We start from the raw sequence: 11,027 nt of genomic DNA, 5'->3' as shown, positions 1-11,027 counted from the left end.
GTAAAATCAGTAAAATCTTTCATTTTTATCATGAACACATGAAAGGTGATGAAAATACTGTCCCTGAACACACACACAAGCAATTGAAGCTAAAAAGATTACAATGTGGAATCACACCAATCTTGAAAATATAGAATACTAAATAAAACACAGGGACAGATTAATATTATGTTCAAATTAAGCACTCATTTTTAGTATTTGTTAGACAATCCTTTGCATGCAATAACTGTCTGAAGTCTGTGACCCATTGACCCCACCAGACACTGGTTATCTTCTCTGGTGTTGTCCTGCCAGGCCCTTTACTCCAGGCATCTTTTGTTGTTTGTTTTGAAGTCTTTTACTTAAAATTGTATCCTCAGGAATTAAAAATGCATGTTCAATTGGATTGGATGAAATTCACTAGGCCAGTTAAGAACGTTGCACTTTTTGACCCTGAAAAACTCCCAAGTTGCTATGGCAGTATGTTTGGTTGCTATGGCAGTATGTTTGGGGTCATTGTCTTAATGGACAGTATGATGAAGCAACAGCCAGTGAGTTTGGAGGCATTTGCTTGTACTTGAGTGGACAAGATGTTTCTGTATGCTTCAGAATACATTCTGCTGCTGCTGTCAGCAGTACCATCATCAGCTAAGACAAGCTAGACAGATTTAATGGCAGCCATACATGCCCAAACCATAACACCCCCTCCATCCATCATGTTTCACAGATGAGGTGGTGTGCTGCGGATCATGGGGAGTTCCGTTTTTCTTTAAACTTTGCTCTTGCAATCACTCTGGTCGGCTACATGATAATATTCATCTCGTCTGTCCACACCATCTTTCTTCTGAACTCTGTAGGCCTTTTTGGGTACTTTCTGTGAACTGTAACTGTGGCCATCCTGTTTTTGAGGCTTACTAGTGGTTTGCACCTTGCAGTGTAGACTCTGTAGTTCAGATGGTGAAGTGACTTCTGGGGATTGTAGTCTCTGATACATTCACGCCTACTTCCTGCAGAGTGTTCTTGCCTGTCGAACAGTTTTGGGGATTGTTTTGGTGAGCATTTTTCATCCAGTCATCCACAGTAGAAGTCTTCCTACAAAACTCACCAGTGCTTTTTTAAAATAATGTTCCAAATTGTTGATTTTGGTAAGCCTAAAGCTTTAGCAGACCAATATACCAATAGCAGACTCCAAAGGCAAAGGCTGTCTTATGCCTGCATGTCACCATTTCTAAATGGTGAAACCAATATAAATACCATGAAATAAAAGCTGAGAATCTGTAGGCCTACTGTAACCTCATAATAATATGTAAATATATCCAATATTTTGGAGTACAGAGCCAAAAGAAGAAAACATATTCACTGTCGCATTACCCACTAACCCTGATGGAATACCTGGGGTAGTGCTGAAAGCCTGTGCAATTCAGCTCGCACCTGTCTTCACAAAGATCTTCAATCTCTCCCTGAGTCAGGCATCCGTTCCACCTTGCCTCAAATCAGCCACAATAATCCCACTCCCCAAAACCCCAACCATAAATAACCTCAATGACTACAGACCTATTGCCCTAACACCAGTGGTCGCAAAGTGCTTCGAGAAACTCATATCTCACCACATCAAAGACCGCCTCCCCCCAGGCTTTGATCCTCACCAATTCGCTTACAGAGCAAACAGGTCTACTGACGATGCCATCTCTACAGCCCTCCACACTGCTCTGAGCCACCTAGAACACCCGGAGTCCTCGGTGAGGATGCTCTTTGTTGATTACAGTGCAGCTTTTAATACCATCATCCCCGATATCCTCGTGGACAAGCTAGCTGCCCTGGACTTCCCCCCCGCCACCTGTGCCTGGATCAAAGACTTCCTTTCCAACCGCCCACAGACAGTCAAGATGGGTCCACACAACTCCTCCACCCTCATGCTCAGCACCGGCTCTCCAGAGGGCTGTGTTCTGAGCCCTCTCCTGTACTCCATCTACACCCATGACTGTACCCCCACCCACCCCACCAATGCAATAATTAAATTTGCGGATGACACCACCTTGGTGGGGCTCATAACCGGAGGGGATGAGTCAGCCTACAGGGACGAGGTGCAGCGGCTGACAGAGTGGTGTGTCACAAACAACCTGACTCTCAACATCAAGAAGACCAAGGAAGTGGTCATGGACTTCAGAAAGGTAAAGGCAGACCCTGCTCCACTCTACATCAACGGAGACGTTGTGGAGAGAGTCCCCTCCTTTAAGTTCCTGGGAACCCACATCTCAGAGGACCTTACCTGGTCAGCCAACACCACAGCGGTGGTAAAGAAGGCCCAGCAGCGACTCCATTTCCTGAGAGTTCTCAAAAGAAACAGGGTGGAGGAGAAGCTGCTGGTAACCTTCTACCACTCCATCATTGAGAGTGTGCTGACATTCTCCATCACAGCATGGTACGCTGGCTGCAAAGTAGTGGACAAAAAGAGACTGCAGAGAGTGGTGAAGTCAGCGGAAAAAATAATCGGCTGTCCCCTGCCCTCCCTGGATGACGTGGCACGCTCTCGGTGCCTCTCCAGAGCAGGAAGGATTCTTAAAGACCACCTCCACCCTGGTCACCACCTGTTCAGCCTGATGCGCTCTGGAGTGAGGTACAGGAGCATAAAGGCTAGAACAAACAGGCTGTCCAACAGTTTCTACCCATGGACCATCAGAACACTGAACAGTAGACATAAGACATGTTCATAAATGTTTATCTTATATGTGTATATGTTTGTGAATATGTGAATATGTTTTGTGTTTTTTTTGCACCTTCGGAAGAGCCACTACAATTTCATTGTATAGGCAACTGTACAACGACAATAAAGTCTATTCTATTCTATTCTATTCTATTCTACAAAGGGCAGTGTATGTTGATAATGCAAATGTGTACAGCAGCAGCAGTGGAGGCTGGTGGAGGTAGAAATGACAACATGTTTAATACCATTCCTTATTCGGTTCCATGCATTACAATGAGCCCATTCTCCCATTTCTACCTCCGCCCATCCTCCGATGTCTACCTCCACCCGCCTCCTCTGATGTACAGTACAGTAGCTAAGAGGGATAGTGGAGGCCTAGGGGATAGTGAGTTGGACTGGTGATCAGAAGGTCATGATTTCAAATCCCACCTAGGAATTCCACCACTAGTGTGTCCTTGAGTAAGGCACTTAGCCTCCCAGGATACTGTTACTCCCAGGATACTGTCCCTATAAACTTACGTCTGCTAAATGGTTCAAATGTAGGCTAAGTGTTGTAGGGGTTCTTTCAGGTAAACCATGTGTTCCCTTTGGGAAAGTACACACACGCATGTACTCACAACAGCGCACATCCACCTATTCACCCAAACACAGGTGCAGAGGTACAGAGGAGGGGGAGCAGCAGGGCAGGCAACAGAACTAGTCCAGTGAGTACCGTACACTCCCAACTCAGATCCAGTGAGTACACTCCCAACTCAGAGAACAGAACTAGTCCAGTGAGTACGGTACACTCCCAACTCAGAGAACAGAACTAGTCCAGTGAGTACACTCCCAACTCAGATCCAGTGAGTACACTCCCAACTCAGATCCAGTGAGTACACTCCCAACTCAGATCCAGTGAGTACACTCCCAACTCAGATCCAGTGAGTACACTCCCAACTCAGATCCAGTGAGTACACTCCCAACTCAGATCCAGTGAGTACACTCCCAACTCAGATCCAGTGAGTACACTCCCAACTCAGATCCAGTGAGTACACTCCCAACTCAGATCCAGTGAGTCCATTCCCAACTCAGATCCAGTGAGTCCACTCCCAACTCAGAGAACAGAACTAGTCCAGTGAGTACACTCCACACTCCCAACTCAGAGAACAGAACTAGTCCAGTGAGTACACTCCACACTCCCAACTCAGAGAACAGGGCAAATAGTAACAGACAAGCCTCCAAATGCATCCATGCATACACACTCACTCACTCCTAAAGGTGTAATGCTACATGAACCTTACCCTGCAGTTCTGAACAGAGCACAACACTGATTTAAGCATCTCTAGGGCTGTATGTGTAAGGGAGGGGATGTCCTTGGTCCTTGTTCTAATGGTAGGCTCTTTGCAGGGGGGGGGGGGGGCCTGTCACATATGCGCATCCATTTGGGATGGGAGTTGCACACCCCAATGGGTAGGGGGTAGGCTGCCTAGCTACAAGGGAAAAGTGCAAAGTTTTTGCTCACATCCCCCGCTTTCTATTTCTCTGTCGCCATGGCAGTGCCCGTTAGCGATGCCAGCTGGCTGTCCTCCGCTGCCAGTCTGCCTGTCATTCTGCTGTTGGCACCAGGCAGCAGTCCTGGACAAGCAGGACTTATACTATTACATGTTCCGTTACACTATCCGTCATAAATCTTTATTTATCCCATCATAAACACAATTTTACACATATCAGCGTCAGTTAACTTTGTCTTGACATGAAAAATGTACTGTATTCAATTTAGCATGTTTGCCAAACTAAACAATTTACTCTATGGGGATTCTAGCCTAGTGATGAAAATATCAAGCTAGCATTAGCATGATTGTCATAATAGCCTAGAGTTGTTGTTTTGTGAATCTGATATGTCATGCTTACGACTGCATGAAATGTTAATTACTGAGGTTTCAATAAGAAGTCGGTGTCAAATGACTAGTTACCTTACTGATTAAATTAAATGATTTCTGATAGTGCCTTCGTAAAGTATTCAGAGTCCTATGCAAATCAGAGACCCTATAAAAATAAAGATATTCATTCCAAAATGATATGAACTATTATCCTTGCATTAAGATAGACTAAATTCAACTTGAGTGATTTGTTGAAGACATTTTAGCTCATTTTAGGAGGGTCATAGCAAAGGGTCTGAATACTTATGTACATGAGGTAGTATTTCTATATTAAAATGTTTATACATTTACAGAAAATGTATAAACATTTCATAAAAGGTGCTTTCACTCTGCTTCATTCTGCGCTATTGTGTGAGGATTCATTTCTAAATTCTTTAAATTGAGTCGATAACACAACAACATGTGGAAAAGGTGAAGGGATCTGAATACTTTCCGAAGGCACCGTATGCTATTGTGATCAATGGCATTGTGTCAATATGTCTGGGATTTAATGGAGGTGAGGTCCAATTTGAGGTTGTTTTCTGTTCTTTTCCAGTGAGTGGACAGTGAGTGGACTGCTAGTTCAGGCATGTGAGAGAGAGAAGAGGACACATCACAATGACCAACCAGGACAAGTGGGTCACTCTGACCCCGGCTGAATTCTCCCTGCTTCAGGAATACGCTCAATGTAAGTGTGTGTGTATGTGTGTGTGTGTGTGTGTGTGTGTGTGTCTGTGTCTGCGTCTGTGTCTATGTTTGTGTGTGTGTGTAGCTAGTACAACAAAACACCTGTGTCTGCAGTTTGCCGATCAGTTATGTGTGAGTGTGTGTGTGTGTGTGTGTGTGTGTGTGTGTGTGTGTGTGCTCTACCATCCTTTATTATCACAACTTCCCAGAAGATCTCCACTTCATTGGCACACATCCACTGTCGGGTCACCTACCTCAAACATGACATTGTGACACTGTGTTGTTAAGCTACTGGAGCACTGACTTCAGCAGGTCTTCTTAATCCACTGCACATAGAGAGAGAGAGGTTCTCCCACTGCTGGGCTGTGTGGGGGGGGGGAAACAGAACCTAGTTAGTGATGACTGCACCAGAGCAGAGCAGAGCACATCTTCCTCCTGCGCCACATTATGAAACCCCAAACCTAATCCAAGTTGAATTGGTGTGAAGCTCTGAGAGAAAAGCCCTCCCGCCCCCATTCAGTTATGAATTTGGAATCATCCAAATGTCTGTGATCTGCAGTTGGAGCCCCTTGCTGACATCAACATTAGATATGTCTGGTGCTGTTCGTGTGCGAAGAACATGCATCATAACAAACAAGCAATGGTTGTCCACTCAACTGAGTGTTACTCAGCACTCGAGTTGAGGGGGGATGAGGGGGCATGGCATCCCCCCTGAAATAAAAATGGTCAAAATCATCCCCCTTCTAAAACTGTCATCCCCCCTTTCCATCCCGTATGTCATTTTATCAATGAATGTGGTATTACTGCTATTTCAACATTTAGTTTTGCGAATATTGAGTAAAATACTGTGGGCCAGGGGACACGCACACATGCAATGACATTTTTACCAAGTCACTGACACTGAAGTCACTGACACTGAAGTCACTGACACTGAAGTCACTGACACTGAAGTCACTGACACTGAAGTCACTGACGCTGAAGTCACTGACACTGAAGTCACTGACACTGAAGTCACTGACACTGAAGTCACTGACACTGAAGTCACTGACACTGAAGTCACTGACACTGAAGTCACTGACGCTGAGGGGATTCTAACATTGTCCCCATATGATCAAATCCACCATCCATTTACTTTTACAACTTGAGTACTGGTACTGAACATCTTTTGTTTCCAGTGTATTGTTACGTCACGTTACACACGTGTCAGAGTCTTTAGACTTCAGTTACACACGTGTCAGAGTCTTTAGTTACGTCACGTTACACACGTGTCAGAGTCTTTAGTTACGTCACGTTACACACGTGTCAGAGTCTTTAGTTACGTCACGTTACACACGTGTCAGAGTCTTTAGTTACGTCACGTTACACACGTGTCAGAGTCTTTAGTTACGTCACGTTACACACGTGTCAGAGTCTTTAGTTACGTCACGTTACACACGTGTCAGAGTCTTTAGTTACGTCACGTTACACACGTGTCAGAGTCTTTAGTTACGTCACGTTACACACGTGTCAGAGTCTTTAGTTACGTCACGTTACACACGTGTCAGAGTCTTTAGTTACGTCACGTTACACACGTGTCAGAGTCTTTAGTTACGTCACGTTACACAAGTGTCAGAGTCTTTAGTTACGTCACGTTACACACGTGTCAGAGTCTTTAGTTACGTCACGTTACACACGTGTCAGAGTCTTTAGTTACGTCACGTTACACACGTGTCAGAGTCTTTAGACTTCAGTTCACAGAATGTTACTGCACCTTATTTCTAAAAAGTGTTGTTGTTGCCATGTTGTAGAAGCTCCAAGGAAAATTATATTGCATTAGATTAGATTCAACTTTATTGCCATTGTGGAGTGCAAGTACAAAGACAAGACACTTTAAAATAATGTGAAAAAATACTTTTTGTGCAATATGACAACCCTAGTTGACTATCTGTGCAGTATAGTACAGTGGATTGTGTACATAGCCTTTATTGATGTAAACCAGCTCCTTACCTTCTTGTGATTTTATGCATCTATGCTCTTTCTAAAATGTGTTTTCTTTTTCCTTTCCTAAACACCAGGGGAGCCACCCCTCCTAAATTTCGTTGTTTGGTACCTGTACTGTAGCAATGACAAATAAAGTCCATTCCATTCCATTCCAAGACAACAAAATGCAGTTTAGCATCTAACCAGAAGTGCAAATAGTGATATAAAACATGATAGTGATATAAAACATGATAGTGATAAGTGATATGTACAGTATGGCAAATAGGCAAGGCAAGGCAAGGCACGTTTATTTGTATAGCACGTTTCATACAACAGGGGCAATTCAAAGTGCTTTACATACATTATTTGAAAATACAGCAAGAGCAGCATAGTAAGAAAATAAAAGTTACAATGAATAAAAGCAAATATAAGAAGTAAACAGAAGTAAATAGAACATTTAATAAGACAATAGTAATAAAAAGACATTGATGGAAGTGTTTGTGTTTATTAATAACTGCTGCAAAACATGAAGGTTTTTAGCTTAGATTTAAATATTTTAAGGTTTTGGGCCTGTTTGATTTCTTCAGGGAGTTTGTTCCAGGAGCATGCAGCAGCGTGATTGAAAGCTGCTGCACCGTGTTTTGTTTTTACTAAATAAAATACGATAGTTAAAGATATATACAAGAGATGCATAGCAGTAAACTATGTACAGTTATTAATGAATGAATGAATGGTCTTTATTGTCATTGATACAGTACAGGTACCATACAACGACATTTGGGAGGGGGGGGCTCCCCTGGTGCTAGGAAAAAAACTAAAAACAAGAAGGGAAAAGAGCTGGTTTACATAAATAAAGGCTATGTACACTATCCACTATACTATACTATACAAATAAAACACTGTGCTGTACTCTATGCTATGCTATACCTATTCTAACATTTCCTATCTCTGAACCTTATCTACCCGAGGGTTGTCATATTGCACATAGTGTTATTGCACATTCATTTAAAGTGTCGCAGTTTGCAGGTTTGAAATGTTCACAGTTGTGTTTCAGTATTGCACTTGATTACAATCTAGTAGCTGCCATCAAATTGTCTAGATTGTCCAGGGCCTAGAACCTAGGTCTTTGCTGTGTTCAGGGCCTGAATGGCCCTGGGGTAGAAGCTGAGCTTCAGTCTATTTGTCCTTGCGAACATGGTCCTGAACCGCCTGTCCGAGGGCAGCCGAACAAAGTGTTCGTTCCCAGGGTGGGATGGGTCTCTGGAGATCTTGGAGGCCTTCCTGAGGCAGCGTGTGTTGTACAGCTCTTCCAGAGAGGGGAGGGGGGCGCCGGTGATCTTCTGGGCCGATCTCTTGACTTTCTGTAGCGCATTCCTCTCTGCGGCTGTGCAGCTGGAGAACCACACGCAGATGCAGTAGGTGAGGATGCTCTCCACTGCGCAGCGGTAGAAGGTCACAAGCAGCTCATGTGGTTTTTCCTGAGGACTCTCAGGAAGTAGAGCCGCTGTTGTGCCTTCTTGATGATGGCTGCTGTTGGTCTTCCAGGACAGGTCATCCTGTATGTGCACCCCCAGGAATCGGAGGGTTGAGACTCTCTCCACGCTCCCTCCATCGACGAGCAGGGGCTGGACCTCAGATTTTTTCCTCCTGAAGTCCACGATGATTTCCTGGGTCTTTGACTGGTTCAGCAGCAGGTTGTTAACCTTGCACAGCTTGCCCAGCTGCTCCACCTAATCCCTGTACGCCGCCTCGTCCCCCCCCCGAGATGCAGCCCACCACGGTGGTGTCGTCTGCAAACTTTACGATGGAGTTGCTGGGGTGGACGGGGGTGAAGTCGTAGGTGTAGAGGTTGTAGAGGATGGGGCTTAGCACGCAGCCCTGGGGGGACCCAGTGCTGAGTCTGAGGGCTGTGGAGGTGTGGGAGCCCACCCGCACCCTCTGGGGGCGGTCAGACAGGAAGTCCTTGATCCATGCACAGATAGAGTGTGATAGTCCCAGGTCTAGTAGTTTGGTCACTAGCCTGTCTGGAAGGATGGTGTTGAAGGCAGAGCTGAAGTCCACAAAGAGCAGTCTCGTGTAGCTGTTCCCCCTCTCCAGGTGGGATAGAGTGGAGTGGAGAGCCGTCACGATGGCGTCCTCTGTGGACCTGTGGGCTCTGTAGGCGAACTGGTATGGATCCAGGTTGGGCGGGAGGCGTGTGACTATGTGGGCCCGGACTAGTTTCTCGAAGCACTTCATGATGATTGGTGTGAGTGCCACCGGGCGGTAGTCGTTTAGGCAGCTCACCGTGCTTTTCTTCGGGACTGGGATGATAGTTGAGGTTTTCAGGCAGGGTGGGATGGTGGCCTGGGACAGGGACTGGTTGAAGATGTTGGTGAAAACCCCGGCCAGCTGGTCGGCGCAGTCCCTCAGCACCCGTCCCAGGACGCCATCCGGCCCTGAGGCTTTTCTGGGGTCCACCGCCTTCAGCACGCGTCTCACTTCATGCTCTGTGAGGGTGAGGCTGCTGAGAGCTGGAGAGAGTGGTGTTTGTGTTGTGGTTACCTCCGTTCGCCCCTCGTCGAACCGGGCGTAGAAGGAGTTCAGCTTTTCTGCCAGCAGGGGGTCGTCCTCCGCGGCTGTGAGCCTGTTGGCTCTGAAGTTTGTCATGTGCTGAACCCCCTGCCACACCCGCCTGGAGTCGTTGCTCAGGAAGCATTCCTCAATCTTCTCTCTGTGGTCTGCCTTGGCCTCCCGGATGCCACGCTTTAGGTTAGCCCTGGTGGTGCTGTACAGCAGTGTGTCCTTCGCTGAGAAGGCGTTGTCCCTCTCCTTGAGCGGTTTTTGGACCTTCACAGTCATCCATGGCTTCGTGTTGGGGTAGACCCAGACACGTTTGTCCACGGTGGCTGAGTTGGTGCAGTTCACTATGTGGTTCAGAACCGACGACGTGAACTGTTCCAGGTCCTCATGCTCATATTCCTGCCATGAGGTGTCATTCAGGCAGATCTGCAGTGGAGCGGACCCTGCTGGCCAGGTTCTGACAGTCTTAGTGGTGATGGGAGCACTTTTCCTCATGGGAGTGTAGGCTGGGATCAGGAGGATTGACACGTGGTCAGACATGCCTAGATGAGCTAGCGGTCTAGCCTTGTAAGCAAGCTTGATGTTGGTGTATACCTTGTCCAGTGTTTTTTCTCCTCTTGTTGCACATTTAACATGCTGATAGAACTTGGGTAGTACTACCTTCAGGTCAGCATGATTAAAGTCCCCGGCGATTATATGTACTGCCTGTGGGTCTGCGCTCTGTCCACCACTGATGACGTCATGTAGCCGTGCCAATGCTAAGCTACCATCCGCGCTAGGTGCGATGTAAACAGATGTTATGTACACCGCGTTGAATTCCCTCGGGAGGTATGTGGGCAGGGGCGGACTGGGATCAAAAAACAGCCCTGGCATTTGCGACACAACAGCCCTATTTCCAAACGCAACACGCAACACGGATTGTTAACATAAAAAGTCAGAGGACAGATGCCAAACTACCGAATGTTTGCTGTAATTATATGTATTATCAGTAGGCAGTCATCAGTCAATATCTCTTTCAATAGCCTTTTCACACCGAATGTACTTTTTTGTGCTATTTTCGGCCCAATACATGCGAATTTCGGTGCATTCCTACTTCCAACCACACTTGCTCCCTGCATTCAGTTGTTGCACATTAACTGCATCGCTCTCATCAAATTCCCCCATTCTGAAAATGAAAGCAGTGTAACGTTAACTGCTGTTATAAACGGAATGATGACATGAGGTGCGTGTCCACTGGC

The 11,027-nt window shown here is 46.0% G+C and overlaps 1 protein-coding gene across 2 annotated transcripts in view; it reads left to right on the top strand.

The window, feature by feature from the left end:
- Positions 1-5,199: 5,199 nt before the first annotated feature.
- The window catches only part of dgkb (diacylglycerol kinase, beta), a gene marked incomplete at its 5' end in the record, with an annotated part of 54,521 nt that continues 48,693 nt past the window's right edge, over positions 5,200-11,027 (top strand). For both annotated transcript variants that reach the window (XM_080540040.1, XM_080540041.1), the window contains one exon: positions 5,200-5,269. In XM_080540040.1, coding sequence (XP_080396166.1) covers positions 5,200-5,269 — 70 coding nt within the window. The remainder of the gene's footprint in view (positions 5,270-11,027) is intronic.

This window comes from Nansenia antarctica (genome assembly GCF_963989245.1).
Source record: "Nansenia antarctica genome assembly, chromosome: 10".
Classification (NCBI taxonomy): Eukaryota; Metazoa; Chordata; class Actinopteri; order Argentiniformes; family Microstomatidae; genus Nansenia; species Nansenia antarctica.
The sequence above is the reverse complement of the archived record's forward strand: the minus strand, read 5'-3'. Positions and strand labels throughout refer to the sequence as shown.